Below are 22,501 nucleotides of genomic sequence, written 5' to 3'. Positions count from 1 at the left end.
ACATACTTAAATACCCAACACTTGGCAAAAGCGGCAGATGCAAGTCTATTTTGAGGTGGTTTTGTCCTTCTTCTTCACTGCTTTTGCCCAATGAAATTTGATCATGCTGAACTGAATCAGATTTTTTGTGATAGAAAGGCTATTGATCCCCGAGGCTACAAGATGTCACTAATGATTATTTTTCAACTGGAATTCTTCATGATCACTCATAAGGAAAGAAACAGTTAAAACCCTAAAAATCTCCTCTCTACAAACAAACAAGAATCTAACATGAAGCCTTAGAAAGGGAGACAATACCCATACTGGGTGGTGTGTGAGTTTGTGTGTGTGGATTTAATCCAGGTTCTAGAACAGACACTATAAAATGACTTCAGATTATTGTGCATAAATAGTTTGTGTTTTAATAAAAGCAACAAAAAAAGTCATGTTGTAATATGCAATATTGGTCCCTTAACTCATATGAGAGAGAGTGCTGTGTGAATTTTTGTCCCCACATCCCAGGATGGCAGCAGTCCTAAAATGAAAGAGGAAGTTATGCTTTTTCACAGCCAAAGACTGCTCTTCAGAACTTCTCCTTAAGAATCCGCTACAATACAGGACAAAAGATCTGGGCATATTAGGAGTTATGTACCCTTTTCAATGGGAGAGAAGGCAATATTGTATAGCCCGACCTCAGCCAAGCTCAGAAGCTAAGCAGGGTTAAGTACTTGGAAGAAAAACCATGAAGGTTCATACTGCAGAGGAAGGCAATGGCAAAACCACCTCTGCACTTCTAGAAGAGGTGAGAGTGGTGGGTTTTTGCATTATAAGTAGCAGAGGAAAACAGTGAACAACCATTATATCAATTTCTTTCCTGTCCACTTTGCTTCTGGAGACTCCTGCGAGGCACACTATTTTACTAAATGTTAATGATGCTAAGTCAATAGCAAGAAGGGATTGTGGCTTGAGCACAAAGGCAGCAGCCTGCAAGATTAACACAAGGCATTTTTTTAATGTACACTGAAGATTATTACTTTCTGCTGAACTACCACCATGTCACAGGCAGCAATTCTTAAATGCCCCTGCTATGAGTTATCCTGAGTAGTTCAGAGTATTTATACAGTCAACAAAGTCACGCCGCTCCAGGACATACCGTATACATTTCAGGGACTATTGTGGAGCCTTGACAAATCTTCCATTTACTAAAGCTCAATACACTTTTGTCACGTAGAACCAGGAATCTACTCTGTTAAGTTGTCCAAGTTAAATAATCCTGTTAACTTCGTCTCTCGTTGGACAGACTGCTTGCATTGTTATGGTGGCACGTACCAATTATCTGCTCCAAACTGCTCAACTGGAGAATGCGCTGTATTGTGATTCCAGACAAACGTCCCCAAAGTCTACTGCTTGCTAGCACACACACAAACATGTGGCTGTGTTCCCTGACTCCTGTGTTCCCTGACTCCTGTATAAGAATACAGTAAAAGCTATTGTTAAGAGATCGTCAGCTGGACTTGGCAAAAGCAGGGGTGAAAGAAAGGGTGGAACAGGCTAGTACAGAGTACTGGTAAGAAAAGACCCAATGGTACCTCCCATATTCTGCTCTGAGAACTCCATGAGATTTATTTATTTATTACATTTCTATACCGCCACTCCCGGCCCAGCTGGCTCATGGCGGTTTACAATAAAACATAGCATAAAAACATCCCATAAAACTGACATGCCCACAATACACAGTCAATGATGGTTACAATAATACCTAACTAACCCCCAATATCTCAGTGCACTGGCCACAGTAATAATATATTGTTGGTATCAACAGGCGATCTAAGCCTATGGGGAACTGATCACCCAAAACAGTCCCGAACACAGTCCAGAAACACACGGTGGGGGGGGACGACCCAATCTTATAATCCCGCCTGGCGGAAGAGCTCTGTCTTACAGGCTCAGCGGAACCCAGAAAGCTCCATCAAGGCCTATAGCTCTTAGCAGAAAGGAACACAAATTGAGGAGAATTTCAAAAATAGTTTTTGCAGGGGTGGGGGATCATCATCCAGTGAATAAGGTCAGAAATTCCTCCAGGCTATTACTAGCCTCATTAGTGAGCCAAAAGAGCCAAAGGCTCTTAATAACAGCCTTACCATGCAGTCCTAAGCATGGCTGTAACTGTTTATGACTGCACCGTTAAGTGCCTAGGGTTGCCAACCTCCAGGTAATGGCTGGAGAGCTCCCACTATAGCAGCTGTTCTCCAGGCAGCAGAGATGAGTTCCACTGTCCTCCTCTCCCCAAACCCCACCCACCTCAGGCTCCACCCGAAAAATCTCCAGGTATTTCCCTTCCCGGAACTGGCAACCCTATAAATTCCCCCTATTTTTCACAAGGCACAGCTAGTACTTACTGTGCGAAACTGTGTTTTCTCCAGGAGGTGGAAGATAAATACCTCTGATCTTTGGCCTAGAGTCACATATATATATATATAATTTGTCACATATGCATGTCTACATAGTTTATTGCAATGCATTTAAAATGCTTGATGTAAATCATGTTCATCCCCATCATTTCAGCTGCCACATACAAAGGCAGTCTTTAATTCAGTGTGTTTGACAGAGGGTTATGGCTTCCGTTTTAAGAGATTAAAATATTTGTTTACATTCAGTTCCGTTTTTATTTTAGGTTATTATTTCCTCTCAAAAAGAATGCTTAATACAACTAACTAAGGAATAATAAAACACCCGGTTTCCACTTTTAAGGCTGAGTTTTTGAAACTGTGACTTTAATAAAATCTTTGATTTGTATTGACCCTGCAAAATTCAACGTAAGTTACCCTTCCTTTTATTCAGACAATCAAAACAAGTTGTCCTCTTATATGGACAATCGTGAAGGCTACAGCACAGCAGTATATTTCATTTCCACTCTTCCGCAGAAGATTATTATTAGTGTTGTTTTTATTATTACTATTATTTAAAATACCTTTCCACAGTGCCCCAATATAGCTTGAAGCTGAATAGCAATGAAAATGAATAGTGGCTGTGATGTGACTCTGAGGACACTACAGGTGAGTTTATACAAAATGAAGAGGCCTGTGGGAATGCTCATACATAGGGCCGCCAGCACTGTACAGGGAAATATCTGAAGATTCTGGGGGTGGAGCCTGAGGAGGGAGGGGTTTGAGAAGGGACAGCAGCAGGGCATGCTGCAATAGAGGCCACCCTCCAAAGCAGCACTGATCTTAGGGGGTCTGGAGATAAACCGTAATAGCAGAAGAGCTCTAGGTGCCACCTGAAGGCTGGCAACCCTAGGCATGAGACAAATGTCATGGTCCCACTGACAGTCATTGCGTCAGTACCTCTTTTGTTACAGAGGTCTTGAAAGCTAGACTGCTGTTCTCCAGCACAGGGGAAGGGGGAGAAAACATCAGAATCTTAATTTTAAGGTTTGTAAGTAAATAATTTTAAAAAATTACCATATGTACAGAAATACGTATTTAGGGTATGCCGTTTTAAATCACACCATATTGATGTGTCAGTTGAAGAGATCTAAGGCTGTCTTCCCAAAAGGAGAGACACAGTGACCTTGCAGTTTATGGAAATAGATCAACAGAGAGATGGGCAATTCCTTAAACTGAAAAAAAAATGAATTATTGCCAATTAAAATCCCATGGCTTTTATCTTGGGATAACTACATATTTTTCACATGCAGAAAGAGAATTTATATTCACGCAAGAAGCGTCAGAGTATAACAGTAATAAAAGCTGAACAATTTACACACTGATATATTAAGGAATAAGACTGCTATTGAATTAGTTCTTCTAATTTCAACAGTACTTAGGAGCAGGCCTTGCTCTACACATTAATTAACTATACAGAAACGAAGTGCTTGGATTCTGCAGCCAAAAACAAGCTTTCAGAACTTCCTAGTAAAATATTCTCAAATGTTCTTCTGCATTAAAATATTAATTGTGTAATAAGAAATCAGAGAGTTTCAACAAAGCCATATAATACTAAGGTAAAAATGGCATACAGATTAGTAACACAATTTAAATGGTTAGTAATGTTAAGATTTTTTAAAAGATTCTCTTCAGAGAACCTTATAGTTGTTTTTGAAATCACATAAAGCTTTCAGCTGGGGACACAATTAATTTATCCATACTATAACCACAGAAAAACAGTTTTCTTTTATAACTCAGAAGTTATATTTGTCATTTCCTATGCACAGGTAAAGTAGGAAAATGAACTATTAATCAGTCTAGCAAAGCAGATTTATCTTTGAGGTCAAAATTGTAAGAGGCATGTCTATATCCCAGCATGGACTTCAAGCTACTGATGGATGAATTTTCATAAATATATATATAACATAAACTTCAAAAATTGACAGTTAGTGCTACATTAACATGGATCATAAAATTTAGTACCACCTATTTTTCTCCTGCAATAAGGAACTCCACACCCAGTTACATTAATACACCTATTAGAAACTGAAAGGAAAACAATACGATCTGCACCATAACATTTTGGTTTGGGAATATCATTGTTTCTGCTGGTCATAATGTTGAACTATTTATTTGCTCGCCTAAGGAAATAAGAAAGAAGCTATACCTATGCACACATAAGTAACAGAAATGTCAGAAAGCAAAGCCAGCGAAAACATTCTTACTTTCTAGAGGGCAGGCATGACATACAATTAAAGACAGGAACACAGAGAAATTCAGAACAGATATGGATCCTCTACTGTCGGCCATTGACTGAACTCCTTGGACTGAAATCTGCCTTAGGATGGTGCAGGTAAACTGAAGGGGTACTGCTAGAGTTGCCAAACTCCAGGGAGTGTGAACGATCAACACAAGGACAGTGTGGGGACACAATGCAAGCCCACATACAATTAATGAAAATGTAATCCACACGGTACGCACAAAGCAATCATAAGCCACTTTGAGACTCCTCTGGGTAATAAAAAAGCAGGTAACAAAAAATGGCTCTTCTTCTCTCTTCCCCCAAAAAACTTCAGACTGTACCTGAACCTACCTGGATGTGGCCACCCTAAGCAAATCATGGGGTGCATGATCCAGTCCCCTGAAAGTGTGAGTAGAAATTGCTGGTTCTACTTTACACACCACATGAACCCTTTGATACAATCTATATGGGCTGACTTCCACAGCTTCTATTAGAAATAATAGCACATCAGATATGATGCGGGACAACCCTATCAGGCAGCAGCTGGAAGAGAAATCTGGGTAGAGGCATGTTGCCATAAGCAAATTATTTTGTCAAGCTGGCAATAAGGTGCACATGACCCACTGCTTTGAGTGGAATGGTTCACAGGGTGTGACCTTCACCCTCAAATTGCCTTGTGCGCACTGTCTTTCAAACAGCAGCGATAATTACCCATGACAGAGGCTGTGAGCTTCAAAAACCGCTGCTTGCCGGATGTCAATTCAGTGGTGGTTTTTGAAGTAAGAAACAAAAAATGGGGAGGGGGAGAGAGCAAGACATGAAAAATGCAAGAGGAAGAGTAGGCCGTCAAAGTTAATACTATGAAAACTGACATCTTTGCTAGAAAGCCTGTGTTAACAGAACACGCCGTGCACACTTCAGGACACTGCAAGTGCCATTTTCAGCATCTTAACGTGCTGGGTATGTTTTGTGTTCCTTGCTCCGAGCTATTTTATCAAACTCCCCTGTTAGTCCTCTCAGTGCTAGTTGTGTCAAGTGAAAAGGGGTTGGGGGCACGGGGGGGGGGGGGGAGAACAAGCGCAAGGTGTTGCTTTCAAAGTCGGATTTCCCGATCGACACTGTGCCCTGAAGGCCATCCTTTTTATTTATTTATTCAAGTTTATATTATTTACTCCCCTTCCCAAGGGCTCGGTGTGGTGTACATCAAGAAAATACATTAAAACATAAAATGCTCAGGCAAGGTGTCTCTAAGTTGGCTTGGTCTAATTTAATGAATCTATTTGCACTCATTCCATGTGCATGTCTACACAGGAAGGTCAGTTCCACTGATGGTTTTGAATAGCCAAGTGACAAAACAAGCCAAAGGAGACACACATTTACTTAATCTGACCTCACACGACAGAAAGCATCTTTCTCTGCATACCAGAAATGCTACTGATTTCTGGTTTCACAAATGCACATTGGTGGGAGAGGAAGGGAGGATTAGATTTTTGTTATTATTTTTATTTTATTTATATTCCATTTGTACCCTACCACTCCCACATAGTGGCCAGGCATACCTCCGTTAGGCCAGGGATCTCAAACAGATCTGCACTTACCAAGCAAAGAGCCCAGCAAAAGGCATAAGGAGGTAGGCGGCCCCACAAGTCCAGTTACTTGCAGAGTAATTTGTTTTATTCTCCAGTACACCTTTCTGACAAAACAGAAAAAGTAACCAGTGGGGCCTTACTGTAATGGAAAGGAATTGAAATAAGGAGATTCTGTTCCCTTCTTAGCAGAACCCCTATTTTCTTTGCATGCTGGGAGCTAATCCGCTTTGTTCTATGCTAATTGGTGATGGAAAACAGGCGTACTGTATGAATCTTCTGGAGGCAACAATAAACTTGATTTTCAAGTGTAACTGACAGCTGGATGGCCCAACTGTGCCCAGTGCCAGTTTAAACTGACAGATGGGAAAATAAAGGCTGGAGTACGTCATAATTTACCAAAGCAGTCATGCCTGTTTGTTTCATGCCGCAATGATTCTGAAGTAAACACAACACAAGCACGCCATTAATCCAAGGCAAATGACAATCGAAAGTAATTCCACCATACTGACCCTGTATACCAGAGTACTTTTTTGTGCAGCGCACAAAAAGTTTTGGAAAATTCAAACAGAATTCTTAATGGACTGAATCATATTCACGTTTGGTCCAAAACATGTGGTCACCCTAAATGCTGGGGAAAGCAGTTCAAGAAACACACATCAGGATCCCTTGGGTGATACTGAATTACAGCTCTTGGATCATACCATGCTACTCTGGAAGGCATTCAAATACTGCTGTCCCAAGCCACTACATAGATTGGAATGAGGCCATATCTGTATATATTTCTCTCAGTGGCTTCAGCTCTGCTTATTTTGTTGTTGGTTTCATAGCTTTATATTTTATATACATGTTTACACTATATATTCAGTGTATAGCATGCACATATATTATATATATATATGGATGGATAAAGCTTGGCTTTTGTAGAACACTGAAAAAACACGTACATTTACAAAGAAAATTCAATGTGAGGGAGCCAAAAACAGCATGAAAAACAAAGAATCCGCAGTGTGAGCTGCACACAAGAAAATCGAAATTGAAATATGCATTTGGGGTTAAAGTACCGGAGATGAGAAATTTGAACTTACCCATGTTGTTTAGTGAAGTCATTAAAGTACCCTTGAACCATTTAGTACAGATAGATCTGTAAGGAACCGGCCAAGTTCGCTCACCGTAAAACTGCCCTCATTCTCAAAAAGGGATCATTTCTTTTTTTCTACCTCTTCTTTAAAAATCTAGATTAGTTACACGCATCAATACCCTTCTGTTCCGCACACACAGGAGAAATCAATGGGAACCTGCAATCGTCTTGATTTCCTAATATATGTCCACTCAGAGCGAAGCCTTCTACTTACTCCCTAAATATTATCATTGCTTTATGATTAATTGAACTCAGATGCAAGTTTATGTCACCCACATATGCTAGCCACTTGAGATCAGACCACGGGATATTTATCATGAACGATCCTTCTACTCTGAGGAAAGGAGGATATATTGTGGGTGATTCCCACTGTCCAATGAGGGAGGTGGGAACAATTTGTTCAGCTGCCTGTCTCTTGCCTGTGGGAGTCACCCTCTTTACTTTGAGTAACTCCAAAACCATTTAGCCTACAATGTTAAGTCTAGGGAAGAGAACAAATGGATAAGAACGAAGCAATAACATAGAATTAAAGAATCATAGAATCATAGAGTTGGAAGGGACCTCCTGGGTCATCTAGTCCAACCCCCTGCACTATGCAGGACACTCACAACCCTATCGCTCATCCACTGTCACCTGCCACCCCTTTGCCTTCACAGAATCAGAAGGGTATTGTAGAACTCTTCTGCCAAAGGCAGCACCTGTTGAATTATAAGTATTGATGATCTTGTAGTGTCTAATAAATGCGGAGAGATAACCAGTTTGCTACTTTGCAAACTTCCTTGTCTGTTAACTGACTTGTGAATGCGGCACTGTTAGGTTGTAATGCCAGCAGGGATAGGAAGTTTGTGGATCTTATAAGCCTGTACTATGTATGCTCTGTGTGTGCTACTTATGGCCAACTTGAACAACATTTCTCCTGTGTTAGGTGGAGATATGGACAAGAATAACGTGCTGGTTTCCCCAACACAGCAGGTTCAACAAATATATGTCTTGAGACCTCTTCTGACATGAAGGATATGCCATGTCTTTTCCCTTGGGTAGAAGGATGAAAGACATATTTCTTGAGCTCTATGGGAGGCAGAATTGACCTTGAGCATGAAGGTAGGATCTGGTCTTGTAAAATATGAATAGCTCAGGTTTTGCTGAAAACAAGCCTAGCTTGGAGACTCTTATGGCAGATGTAATAGCCATGAGAAAAGGTGTCTTCATCTTCAGCCATTACAACAAGATCTGTGCAGGATTGTACCATACATCATCTTACACTATATCAAAGACTGCTACTATCTTGTTTGCAGCTTTGGGAAAGGGCAGAATGCTTGGCCTTCTGGAAGTGATGGCACATGATCCAAATCCAGAGTAATGCTGCATAGGATTGACTTATGAGCTTCACTTTTCTCCAGCAATTCAAGGTGCATAACAATCTTTCTGTAAGCAGAAATGCACTGTGGTATCCCAGCTATCATCTAAGAAGGGATAGACAGTGTAAATGAAAAATTATGCCTTTGGAGATTTGGGAAATAAACTCTTTATACTATTCCCTTATTGTGCAATATATGGCATGCAATCAAAGGAAACAGCTGTTTAAATATTTCCTTATAACAATAGCTTACAAACAATAACCATGTTCTATCAACATAAGCTGCAGGGTTTAGTGGATGTCATCAGAGAATGAACGCTTGAACCAGCCGTTTGAAACCTGTAAATATGGCCTTCTAAACATAGAACTAAGAGTAGACCCTCCTCCTTCCCATCAGTTCATATTTTATCCTGAAAGCAAACCATCACCCCTCATCAGCTCACAAGAACAAGAGGGAAAGTGTGTGTTGTCTCCAAATGTCTGCAGAGCATAGAGGGGGTATTTCTGCAGGGCAGGAAACAAGAGAAGAAGGGGCATTGATATTGCTACTACCATATAGCTAAGGCTTCATTGGAAGCTGTGGCAGAAACTGATTATTAACTATTGTGACTCTCTATTATGACACCTAGAATGCAGTGTTTTCTATGTTACAAAGTTTATCTTGATATCAAAATAAACTGGTAGCCCTACATATTGAGATTGTATGAGTGTTTGTATCCAAACAGTACATTTTTATTAGTTTACTGCAGAACTTATTTTCAACCTAGAGCTTTTATTATTTATGCTTTCCCAGACAGCAAGGATTAAGACAAATGTGCTAGAGCAGCATAGGGTGCAACAGTTTGCAACTCTCTCTCTGCGTTGTTGTTATAGTTTCCAACTCTAGTTCAGGAAATTCCCAGAGACTTGGGGATGCAGCCTGCAGAGTGGTAGAGACTCCATCCTCTTCTAAAGCAGCTATTTTCGAAGAGGGCCCGATCTCTGTAATTTGGAGGTCAGCTGTCATTCTGGGAAATCTCCAGGTCATACCTGGAGGTCGTCAATCACTGGGTATGTTTACCATTCTAGAAAACTGAGACATTTCTACTGCTAAATGCCTTAGCTATGCCAAATGGTACAATTTAATATGCAAATGAAATAATGAATGAGGCATTTTATGTAAATGAGTAAAATCTGTTCATGATTCATATGAAAGTAAGTAGCGCTTATAAACACACACATACACACACAAATCCTTCCGGTGGCTTTAGATTTTTTGAAAATTTCACATCGAGGCCATATTCAGTACTGCATGAAGATTTTTTGACTGTTGTGAAAACTGATAAGTAAAATTCCATGTAGAGCAAACTGGACTAATCTGTGACCAGCTAGCCTGGGCCATCCCAGTGAACTGAGGTCTATGCAAGTGATGACAGGTTGCCTAGAGTTGAGAAATGGCAGTAGGGTCAGGGAAGAAAAGTAATTGTGATGAGAAAGGTGTAGAACAGGAAGAAGTGAGGCTGTATGGCAAACAGCAGGGGACATGTTGAGAGTTAACCTGCTGTGGGAATGTCTCCTTATTTTTTTATTAATTTATATCCATATTTATTAACTGCCACTCCTGGACACGGTCAGCTTGTGGCGGTTCACAATAAAATGTTAAAACCCACATAAAATGCATAACAATTATTATTCTACATAAAAGGACTTGGTGATCTAATGGAAGATCTGAACCACATGCCTATCAACTCGAATACTGGAATCACACATGCATTGTACTATGCAGGCAGATTGAAATGTGACTGACAAACCATGCAGGAAAGCTGATTTACAATAGCATTAGAAACCTGGTGCCAGTTTTAAGGTATGCAGTTACTGGGGAGGGGGAGGGGAATCGCTAGGATCCAGGATGCTGGCTTTTGAAGGGCTGACTCAGCTATAAGTGGCCTAGCAAGAGAAGGCTAGAAACAGAAAATGTGTGGGTTGCAAGTCACAGGTCTTAATAAAATTTTGCTGCTCCTTCTGTCCTAGGGTATGTGTCTTCAAAAATAGGACAATACACATGCAGATTTAAAGCTGCTTCTGCATTATATGTACAAACACACCATCAGTAAAAAGTAAAGTAAAAGTATCCCCTGTGCAAGCACCGGGTCATGTCTGACCCTTGGGGTGACGCCCTCTAGCGTTTTCATGGCAGACTCAATACGGGGTGGTTTGCCAGTGCCTTCCCCAGTCATTACCGTTTACCCCCCAGCAAGCAAGCTGGGGACTCATTTGACCGACCTCGGAAGGATGGAAGGCTGAGTCAACCTTGAGCCGGCTGCTGGGATTGAACTCCCAGCCTCATGGGCAAAGCTTTCAGATGGCTGCCTTACCACTCTGCACCACAAGAGGCTCTACACCATCAGTAGAAGGCCTAAAAAAAGGACTTTGTTATGGGTGCATTCAGTTTAAGACAGCTGTTGGACAGGGGTGGATGTTCAAACACTTTTGAATGTAACTTCTGTTGTGTCTGTGGACACAACAGACATTGAGCTTGGGAACTGAACCCTTGCTAAGGATTTGCTGATCCCGGGTCTGTGGCTAATCATGAGACAGTTCTTATGGACCAATCTCAGGCCCATGTTAACAGCCAATGGCATGTCTTGGCAGGAGACTCAAGAATGTGTGTAAATTCCACCGTTCTGGTTATTGTTCAGTGTTTTGTTGTTGTTCTAGTAAAGTAGTTGGTTGTTCGAGCTGAGTGCCTATGTCTTACTGAACTCACAGATTTAATAACTTCCTTACACAGGTTGCCTTTCAAGCATCCATGACTATCCTGCTCAGCCTTACGTTTTTTCTGACATCCAGAATGAGACTCTCTTTGACCACACCATTCAAAATGGTATTATTTACCAATCTGGTTATGCAAAACTCATATCATGCCTACAATGATGATTTTTTTTTAAGATACACAACTCTCAGAGACAACTCTGAGAGACACTTATTTTTACCACCTCATGTCCTCTCTTAAAAAATAAAATTCAGGCTACATACTTCATCTGCAACATTGCACCACTACAATTATGTAAAAGATTCAAACACTTCAAAGGATGCAAACACTTCAAAAGATGCCCACATTCTTGTTGTCGCAATCATAGCCCACAATCTCATATTTTTATACAGCTATCACAAAGGGCCAACCCTTATCTGAGTCTCTAGCTTTCATATCACCTGCATTTCAGGGCCCATTTTTTTATTACTTGTACACAAATAGAGATTACGATCAGGCTGCCATTGTGCTAACATGATGGAGCTGAAATACAAAGAAAGTCGTATGTCTGTCTGGAAGTTATAGGTGTGAAAGATAAACCCCAAGAATTCTGATGGAGGGCAGACTGGCCACAGTAGTAGAGATAACTAGCCACACAAACAGAAGGGTGCAGCCACTGGAGGATAATAAACATGAAATAATTTCTTGTAATAAAAAATTAAGAGTTATCAGCATCTGTAACTCTGAGGTAAATCACATGTTATATTCTCCCCCATGCCCAAAGTAAAGGAATTGCAATCCCCTTCATCGGTATCCATCTTCTTTCCCCATTACCCATCCTCCATGTCAAAATCAGAGGTCCAAAATGCCTAGGATCTTCTCTTGAATGGGGCAACCAACAGCGCAGGTTAGCCAGGTCAGAAGTGAGTTTGCAGTGTTTGGACAGGAAAGAATTTTTAAAACAGTTTACAAAACCTACAATTTCTAAGGCAGCCTGGTCATCTCGATACTTCAAATATTATGACTTGAAGCCTGTTAAAAATTACATCTGGCAGCGTCAAACTGCAGTAAATGACATCACTTGTTTATTGAGCCTTGGCAGAACAAGTCTGACTTTTTACTTCCAGATGGATTATAGTTTCCAAATACCTCAACCTAAGTCCAATGCAACATCCACTTTATATCAAACAGGAAGGAGATCTACAAGGACATGTGCTTCTTTTATCATTATACCAATCTGGGGAACATATTTTCACTGTGCTTCCCCTGGTAGGTTTTTGATCTGCATGCATGGGAGGAACCACCCATCACCACGCAGTATATAATAATGTTTGAAAATAATTTAGATAGCTGTTAGGGATTAACACAAACTGGGATAATCCAGTCCCAAACCTGAACTCACATGCTCTGCCAAACCAATTAAATGAAGCCTGGAAGGTGTGAGGTGTTCCCCCCCCCCCCAGGGTCCTAGAGAAAATCACAGAGAATCTCCAACTGACTCACCAAGTTTGGTGAAAATTGTACCTGAGGCCCAAGTTACAGAGACCCAAATAAGGTGGCCCCAGGAGAGTATAGAATGGACCCTGTGTGAGTGAAAGGCATCAAACTGGTGGAGGAACCCCCTACTGCACAGCCAAGCTTTGGTAGGTCCCTATATGTTTGTTTTTCGGTGTGGGTTTTGTTTTCCAGGCCACATACACATCAAAAATTACCCTCCGAACCCCAACCCAGCCAGATTCCAGCGTGAGTTTTGGATTGTCACATGGTTCATGCCCATCCTGAGTAACTTTACCCCTCTTTTCTCTCCAACGCAGACCCAAAACAGCTTATAACATTCTTCTTCCCTCTTCCATTTTATGCTTACAAGAACAACTTTGTGAGGCAGGTTTAGCTGAGGGTAAGGTTGCGAGCTCTGGGTTGGAAAACACTTGGGAGATTTGGGGGGATGCAGCCCTGAGAGGGTGGGGTTTGGAGAGAGAAGGGACCCCAGCATGGTAGGGTGCCATGGAATTGCCATGGTCTCCAATACAGGCATTTTCTCCAGCAGAAATTATCTCTGGAGATCAGTGGCAAAAGTAGGAGATGGATTTGAACTGGGTCTCCTAGGATTATATAACACTCCACCACTGCACACACTGATACTCATATAAATTTTAAGTCTTAAAAGCCCTTTGTCCATAAAAATATATCCTTCTATCATTTATTTCCCTGGCTCTTGCAAATCATAATATATATTAATGCTACTTTAAATAAGCATTCAGCGCCTTATTCAATTTTAAATTATAGATTTGATCCAGTGGCATAAAAATTATGCTATCATCTCTTTTACCCTAAGAAAACCAGACAAGTTCTCTTTCTTTAAATATTAAGGTACTGCATCTCATTAAACAATGCTTTAAGCTATGCACTGGTTTTATTTGCCTTCCCGGAAAAAAAATCAACTTCGGCTAGAGTCAGAATTGCCAAAGAAGAAAATATTTCTGGTCTGCCTTTTAATGGTTAAAAGTTGCTAATATTGAGAATGTTTTCCTAAAATAATCCTTTACCTCCAACAATGTTCGCAGGGTTTGTTTGAGTAAATGCTAACTTGACCATTTCTATTAAAATGTAGGTCAAAAAGCATTGTAGCATATTAGTATATCTGCCAGTCTAGTAAGAAACCTCCTGCACACCAAAGACTTAAAAAAAAAAAACTGGTCCCAGCTCCAAAACTATCCTCACAGCATTTTCTTTTCCACACTAGACTGAGCAGAGGTCTGCACTATATCTGCTGTGGATACTGAAATTTGGAATACATTTACTGGAAACACAAGCACTACAAGGAGTAATTCCATTCTGTTTGGCATAGTAGATGGCGGTGAATGGCCTCTTCAATCCCAAATAAAATAATTATAATTGTGATGCTGTTATGCTGGATTACTCTACCTGTGCATAATGTTTACTTGATCACTGATGAAGACCCTCTGGGTTGATTATGGTCATACCATGTGCGACCATTGAGACTGTATGTACAACACTGCACAGATTATGATCCCCGTGTTTTAAAGTTGTTTTAAATCTACTTAATATGCACTTAATATATGTGTTTTAATCTTAATATATAGTTCATGCTCAACCTTTGGGATGCTGACTTGCTGTCTCAGGTTGGGTTTTTGTTCCCTTTTCATCTTGAATCCCTACTCTGCCATCGAAGCATGCTGGCTTACCTTGGGCCAATCAAACATAGCCTAACTTACCCCACAGGGTTGTTATGATGGTGAAATGGAAGAGAGGAGGGAGAAATGCAGAGTACATATTAAGTAAATAAATAAACCTCCCCACACATGAAACAGAACAGAGTATAAATCTAATCAAGACATAAATAACCTCTCCTCTCCCTCAGGGAGATTGATCTGATATTTATTTATCACAGTGAATCCCTATCATTTGATACAGGATCTTTTCCTGCCTATTCACAGGTGAGCAAGCATCCCATTTTCCCCTGAAACACATTAAAATAGAAAGATTCCCTTTCATCCATCTATTCTGCAGGCAGCCCTACTGAGCCTACAACAATGTTCTTCTTTTCAGCTTCCCTCCATTTTTGTATTTTTAATTAAAGCTCTCTGCAGGGGCCAGACTGCAACCTGTTTGCATCCCTCAGATGCAACTAGCTTACTGCCTCTTCCAGGAAGGTAGATACGAACCTATCTTTAAGCTCTTTGGCCTTCTTCAGAGGAGGAACTACGATGGCTGGATGGCCTTGTACCATTTGCTTCAGCCATTGTAGTATCAGTGGTTGTCCTAACAATACTTTCCTCAGATAAAGCCCAGTTAAGTAGACATGAGAGGGATACCAAGGAAGGCTTCTTAGGCTTCTTCTCTGTATCCTCTGTACAGTAAATGTTTTTAATTATAAATACAGTTAGAAGGCAAGATATTATGGCTATAGCTCTCTTACTTTGGACACATCAAGCGATCAAACTCACTAGAAAAATCATTAATGCTCAGCATGGTCAGCAGCAAAAGGAAACGAGGTCACCAAAGGATCCGCTGGCTCGACACGATCAAAACCCATACAGGGATTACCATGAACCAACTAAAAGAAGTGGTCAGAGACAGGGGTGCATGGCGAAGACTTTCCTATAGAATCGCCAAGGTTCGGACACGACTGAACGGATAACATCATCATCATCACAGTGGTTTTATTATTTTTAAAGAATCTTAATTATTATTATTAATTATCATATTTATAGTCCCCACTTCCTCCTCGATGGGACTGAAGGCAGATTACATTTTTTAAAACCCCAAAATCACAAAGCTGGCTGCCTGTGCGGGATCGCGGAATCAAATGTGGCTCGCCAGATTAGAAGTCCGTGCTCTTAACCACTACACCAAGAACTCCGTTTTACAGGCCCTGCAGAACTTTGACAGCTCCATCCGGTTTCTCAGGGTTCCGGGGAGCTCATTCCACCAGGTCGGGGCCAGGATCGAAAAGGCACTGATCCAGGCCAAGGCCATGCATACCTCTTGGGGGCCAGGGATCACTGATAGATTAGTACCCGCAGAGTGAAGAACCCTGCAGGGGGCATAAGACTTCTAAGAAATGTTGGATCTGTGTACTCATTGAAGTTAATGGGTATAATGCTGCTTAGGGTAACACTAAGAAAATGAGTAGTGGGGGGTTTTAAATGAGTAGTGAGAAGAATAACTTACTAAACACACTGGGGAACTCTTATCCACATTAATTAACCTCAGTAGCAAGATTCCAAGCTCAAATTCAAGAATCAATAGGTGGTGAAACCTCCTCATTTATACCATACCCTTGGTGAGTTTAGTACTAAAGTGAGGATAACCAATCCCATGATTAGAAATACTGCAGTCAAAACCCGTTCAAAGGACTTCCTGTTGACTTCATGGCATTTGATACATTTGCGCATTTCTAAAGCCACATTTTGCTTACCAGTTACCATCTACTAGCCTGAACTCAGTGGCTTCAGCCATTTAACAAAGTCTCGATTAAATGCTCTATCTTTCAAGTACTTATGTGGCCAGGGCAGGCAGGGTAGAACACAGGTGGCCGTGAATGAATAAAGAGAGGAGTAAGCAGACCAGATGGAACTCAGACAAAAAGAAATGGGTTCAGGAAGGGTCAATCTACAACCAGGCAAGGAGCAGCAGAAAGCATAAACAGGCTTGAAGCATTGCCAGGGACCTCTAAAGAGAGCTGTTTCTCTCGTGTGTTCTTTGATAGGGCCTTATTGGGAAACTGAGGCTTGACAGACTGCCTCCCAAGGTGGAATAAGGGTTAGGAGTCATCCCCAGAAGGACAAAAAAGGTCACTGTTCCATCTATATACCTTTAATGAACGGGGTTTGGAAGCAATGCCCTGATTTTTTCCGGGAGTCGTAAAAGATGGAAAGCGTTGTGTTGTGCATTCTTTAGCCTGAACCTTAACTGGCGTTTACGCATTGCTGGTAGGGGCGAGGTATAAATCGAAAAATAAATAAAATATATAAACCAGGGTTTGGGGAGAGATTCCAAAACATCTATAGAGATATGAGCCAGGGAAGCCTTTCCCAATTAGCTAAGCCCCGGGTAGGCTGTATGCTCCCTTGGATTAATGGCATGATGATATCCCCCTTCTTAGAAATTGCTTTAGGATGCTTTGGGCTGATCCTGCGTTGAGCAGGGGGTTGGACTAGATGGCCTGTATGGCCCCTTCCAACTCTATGATTCTATGATCCTATCTCTACTTATATGTAATGGTTGAGGATGTTCTGTTTCATGTTATCCGATCAAGTGTGGTGGAACACAAAAGCTTAACCTTGAATAGAACTCTGTAGATCTGAAAGGTTAGGGGAATGTCAGAAGAATGACTGGGGAAATCTGAGGAGGTATACAGATGCACCATGGTGCTGTGTGGAAGCAAAAGGGGAAAAAAACACTACCAACAACACCAAACCCGGGGCCAATAACCAGTGTAAGAAAGGTCTTCATCTGGAAGCTAGCAGCCTATGCATGTAGACAAGTAGCCCCTTAAAGTCATCTTCAGAAACAAGACTGAAAGCAAAAGATTGGTGGACCAATGTGGTTAAAGAGTACTGAAATCACACCTATAAATTGCTTCCCTCTCTAATAGTAGAGCCTATTGTGGCTACTAGCATAATAATGAAAGGCATCTCTAGAACACTAAATCTATTAAAACCAATAATATCAGTAATCAGCAATGGCTTTTTTCATTGAACAGCTGGGAAACCCCGAATGATGAACCTGGCACAAAAACTCTGAATTATTGTCATATTTCCATTATGTTCTGTTTCACACTACAATCTGCCTGGGGGAATAAAAGTAGTTGACCACTTATAATGTACGGCTTAGTATTACTGAACAGTTTTCACTGTCTTTGGTGCATAAAATATGTGGCCTGAAAACCTATTTTCATCTGGTTTATTGTGAATTAAGTTAATAGCATCTCTTGTATGCGCTTCGTTAATTCCAAGAATATGCTACCTAAGTAATTTGTTTTAAAACTCTTTTGACATATCGTACAACTTGTGAATGGATTCCAATCACCACTCTCCAGACTCAATTTGAGCAGATGCAGCAGACTGGAGAGTCAAAGAAGGCGCAATTCTAAGAAGGCCTACTCAGAAGTCATTCCCATTTTATTCAACAGGACCTCCTCCAAGTAAAGTGTTCGTAGAATTGCCACATACACAGAACTTCAATAGATATTCTTCATCTTCAAGATAGGACTCCATACAAATGAAACTCTTGAGATACAAACTTGCAATAAGGTTTCTTTTAAAACTTGTGGGCACTGATCAACTCAGAGAGAGATATAACAAAGCCTGTCACAATTGATACTTCTAGGATCCTAAGTTACGTTTGTCATGCTACAGTGCACCCTTCTCTATGATTACATACTCAAAGGGAATACTTTATAACAGTGGTCCCCAACCTTTTTATCATCGGGGACCGGTCAACGCTTGGCAATTTTACTGAGGCCCAGGGAGGAGGGGGCTAGCCTTTTGCCAAGGACATTGCTGCTGTCTGAGCCCCTGCTCCACTTTCTTTCCCGCTGGCGCCCCTGACTTCCCGCCGCCCACTGGTGAGGATCTGCGGCCCGGTACCGACTGGTCCCCGAACCGGTCCCGGTCTCCGGACCGGGGGTTGGGGACCATTGCTTTATAACATCTTTCTCTTCCTTCTTACAGGGAAATGTCCCTAACATACAAATTATAATCCAACACAAATGAGTCTTCAGTCTTCAGTCCTTGGAACACCAGTTCAGATCTATTGGATTTTTCTTGAAAACAGTTGTCTAAAAAACTATGGCTTTTGAATCTGACATTAATTTTCCTCCTTCCACCCATCACTCTAATAATTGACCATTTTCATGAACTTGCAGTGTCTGTTCTTCCCTTAAATCTACAGAAACTAGGCACAAAGATTGATCACGCAGCTGCATCCTAAGCATAGTTCTCATCAAGTTCTATGGGAACGTGCTCTGAAGTAAGTATTCATGAGGATTGCAGTAATATACACAATAGCATTAGATTGCACCCTACAATACCAAGTGATACATAAATATATGTATTCTCCAGTGAAAGATTAAGGTTTCTTTCCCCACTCAGCCAATTCTCTCCCTCTCAATTTTTGAAAGGTCACTTTAATTGTTTCACATGCATATGCATATAAACCTGGCTTCACCACAGACTTCAGGAAACCCAATTTCAATAGCTGTTCAAATATTTGTCTTGCAAAAGGTCAAGATGATGCTTAGTGAAAACATTTACAAAAACAGAAAAATGTAGCTCCAGAGAAGATTAACAAGGTGGTTTTGGGTATAAACATATTATCCAGCTGAGGTTTACAGGCCTCTGTTCTTCAAAACAGTTCAAAGAAAGGGCTGAGAGCATATTCCAGGGGGTCTAAGGAGGCAGGTTTAAAAGGCTGAAATGGATTACCAAAGAGTGTCTTAGAGATGTTTTGGCCTGGTGATACAAACTTCATTGAACCAGTAAATGCTGACAAGGCAGGCCTGGGCAGGAATAGCTACCTAACTCCTCCTCTCACCACTCAAACTCTCCAATCACTAGGGCCATGTTCTTCCCCATGCAACACCAAAAAAGAGGGGTGGAGAGGGTGCTGGCCAGCACTGCTAAGTTCTTTTTGGGCTTCAGTGTAGGTAAGATTTTTTAGAGCAGAAAAACACATCCCCTTAGCTCTCTGCAAAGCAAAAAAAAAAAAGAAAAAGGAAAAGGCTTGGGTGGTGCTCAGCCTCAAATATCTTGGCAGCCAAACTAGGACCTTGTTTGATTCCCAGTTCTTTTAAAACAATCCACATGGAGGAAAACAAATTGGACCCAGAAAGAATAACCGGGAAATAGCTTTTGTTGGGTTGAAAGGAAACGCCCGGGGCCCTGAACCAAACACCCTGGTTTTCCTGGCAGGAGTGAACTTCTACACGCTACTCGCAGGAAGACACCCCCGCTGGAGACCAGCAGGGTGCCAAACAGACAAGCTCCGCCCGGCTTGACAACCGGTCGACAAATGAACTGGAGGGGGGGGGGGAGACTGCAAAAAGTGAAAGGGGCGTTTGTATTCATCAGGTTGTTCCGCGCGACCAGCTGTAACGCGAGAGCCCACGCTTTTAAATTCTCCTCTTCCTCCCTCCCAATACACACACACACTCACACACACGCTTGGCGAATTAACATACATTTGGCCATTTTAAAGGCGAACCAGCCACCGAGATTCAAAGCGGCTGGCGTCGGCTCCGGGGAGCCTATTGTTCCTCCCGACCCATAAAGATTCTTGATGTGGAAATGCGGAGACACGAATCAATCGCGCCGTTTGTCTGGCCTCGACCGCGCTCGCTTGCGCCCCGGTCGCGCCAAACATACAAGGGGATTCATTTCCCGCCCTGGCTGCCTCTCGCTCTCCCTCTCTCTCTTTCCAAAACATGCCCTGAGCCGGCAGACTCGGTTTCTCTTGACAGTTCAGCAGCGCGTATTTTGTGGGCATGACACCACCCAGCCCGGCATTAACTCCTCCGCTGCCTGCAGACGTGGAGTCGCCCACGCTGCCCAAAGCAAGAGGGCAGCGATGCCCAAAGCAAGAGGCACCCCTTGGATGCCAGGCTGGCGAGGAGACTGCGGCGCTGGGGAGAGAGGCCGGGCTCCTCGGGCAGCGCAAGGCTGAACACCTTTCTGGGGCGGGCGGGAAGAGAAAGGAGCAGCCCTTACCTTGCGCCAGCGCCGGCAACATGTGCAGCTGAAGGAGGAGCAACGCCCACCAGGCCCGGCAGAAGAAGGAGGAGAAGCAGCAGCAGCTACAGAAGTTTAACTTCAGCATCGCTCGCCCCCGCCAACGACTCCTCGGCGGGGCCAGGGCTCCGTGCCCCTTTTCCCGTCCAGCCCGGCTCGTTTGGGGCGCTGCGGGGCCAAGAGGAAGAAGGGGTCGCCGCCCCGGGCAGGCTTGGCAAAGCCAACGCAAACAGCACCCCCGGGCCATGAGTCTCCGGTGGGCGCCCGGCAGATCCACAGCGCCGACTGCACCAAAGCCAGCGGGCTGCAACGCCGGGCACATGTTGCCGCCCCTCCCGCCGACCCACGCCGGCGGGCAGGCGGGCGGAGAGAGTTTCGGTGCGGGCGCCCTCGTGGGAACTTCCCGGGAGTCGGGGGGTCTCGGCCGAGGAGGGTTTGGGGTTCGCCAGGGGCGCCTCTGGACCTAGGAGGAGGAGGAGGAGGGAGGGACGGGGCCAGCCCAGCCCAGAAGCCGGCCCCCGGCAGGCGAGGCGGAGAGCACCTTCCCTTCCATACCGCAAAGACGACGGGGAAAGTGGTCCCCCTGGCGATTAAGCCTGGCTGGGCTCCTGCGCCGCCGCGCCTCTCTCCATCGCCGCCGCTGGAAGTTCCCAGCTCTTGAATAAGTCATTCGGTCTCGCCGAGAGACAGGAGCGGAGAGGCATCCCACGGAGGCATCGCGGCGAGCCCGCGGACAGGTTTCAGCCAAACAGCCCCCCCCCTCCTCCTTTAACACTCCCCCCACACGCAGGAGCCTCAGCCCAGCCCCTCTCGCGACGCCCGGGCGCTTGCGGAGATCCGCGCAGCTCCAGCCGAGCAGGTAAACTGAGCCGCGCTTCGCAGCTCGCTGTGCAACCGGCTCGCCGCCAAGGGGAGGGGAAGGAAGGAGGGAGGGCGGGCAGGCGGGCGGGCGGGCGCTCTCCTTCTCCCTCTTGAACTCTGGCCCCTCTCGAGCGAAGGTGGGGCAGCCCGGATCAGGTTTCCCCTCCCGGGAGGAAAGAGGGGAAGGGACGCCCAAGCGCTCTCACCTCCCCGCGGCGCGCCAAAGCAGCAGGGCTCGCAGCGGCCGTGGCAACAAGCGCAGAGGCGGCGGAGGCGGCGTCGCTGGCGCTGCAGGAGAGGTGGCCGCAAGGTGAAAAGCCGCGGCGTGGCTGGAGGGTCCTCCTCGCTGGTCGCAGACGCCCCCGAGGGGTCGCAGGGCTGTCCTCCAGCTGCAAACACAAGAAGACAGGCAGAGGGCTGGAGAAGGAGGAGGAGGAGGAGGAGGAGGAGGAGGAGGAGGAAGCCTCGGCGTCCCCGGCTGGCCCTGGGCATCCGCGGCGGGCGCTTTCCCAGCCCGGTCTGAAATTTGGGAAAGGGGGGGGGACTCTCGCTCCCTTCCCGCCCCCGACACTTCTGGGACCTCAAGGGCTGCGCAGATCGCGGGGCGCAAACCGGACAGGAGGGCGCGCGTCACCCTACCGGGGCCAGCCTCACCCACGTTTTGGGGGCTGTCGCTGAACTCGCCGGGACGGGCTGCTGAGAAGAGAGGCTTAGGCCCTCCTCCACCACCTCTCTGCCCTGGATCCCCCCACTCCCATCTCTGCACTGGATCTTAAACCTCACTTGGCAGGCATAGAAATAGGTCTCGTTTCACTTTGGAGGCAAGTCTGTCCCGGCACACCTTTCTCCTTCCCCTCAAGTTTCCCAAATCTGCCCTCCCCCACCTTCCAACAGGCCCTTTCATACCTCTCTTCCCTTTTG

General features: G+C 43.9%; 1 protein-coding gene across 5 annotated transcripts in view; it reads right to left on the bottom strand.

The window, feature by feature from the left end:
• The window catches only part of SDK1 (sidekick cell adhesion molecule 1), a 429,219-nt gene extending 407,765 nt beyond the window's left edge, over positions 1-21,454 (bottom strand). For all 5 annotated transcript variants that reach the window (XM_077316210.1, XM_077316213.1, XM_077316211.1 and 2 more), the window contains exon 1: positions 20,699-21,454. In XM_077316210.1, the coding sequence (XP_077172325.1) occupies positions 20,699-21,041 (343 nt within the window). In that variant the 5' untranslated portion in view covers positions 21,042-21,454. The remainder of the gene's footprint in view (positions 1-20,698) is intronic.
• Between the last annotated feature and the right edge of the window lie 1,047 nt (positions 21,455-22,501).

Source organism: Paroedura picta, chromosome 17, assembly GCF_049243985.1.
Source record: "Paroedura picta isolate Pp20150507F chromosome 17, Ppicta_v3.0, whole genome shotgun sequence".
Classification (NCBI taxonomy): domain Eukaryota; kingdom Metazoa; phylum Chordata; class Lepidosauria; order Squamata; family Gekkonidae; genus Paroedura; species Paroedura picta.
Note: the sequence above shows the minus strand (reverse complement) of the source record. Positions and strands in the feature narration are given on the sequence as shown.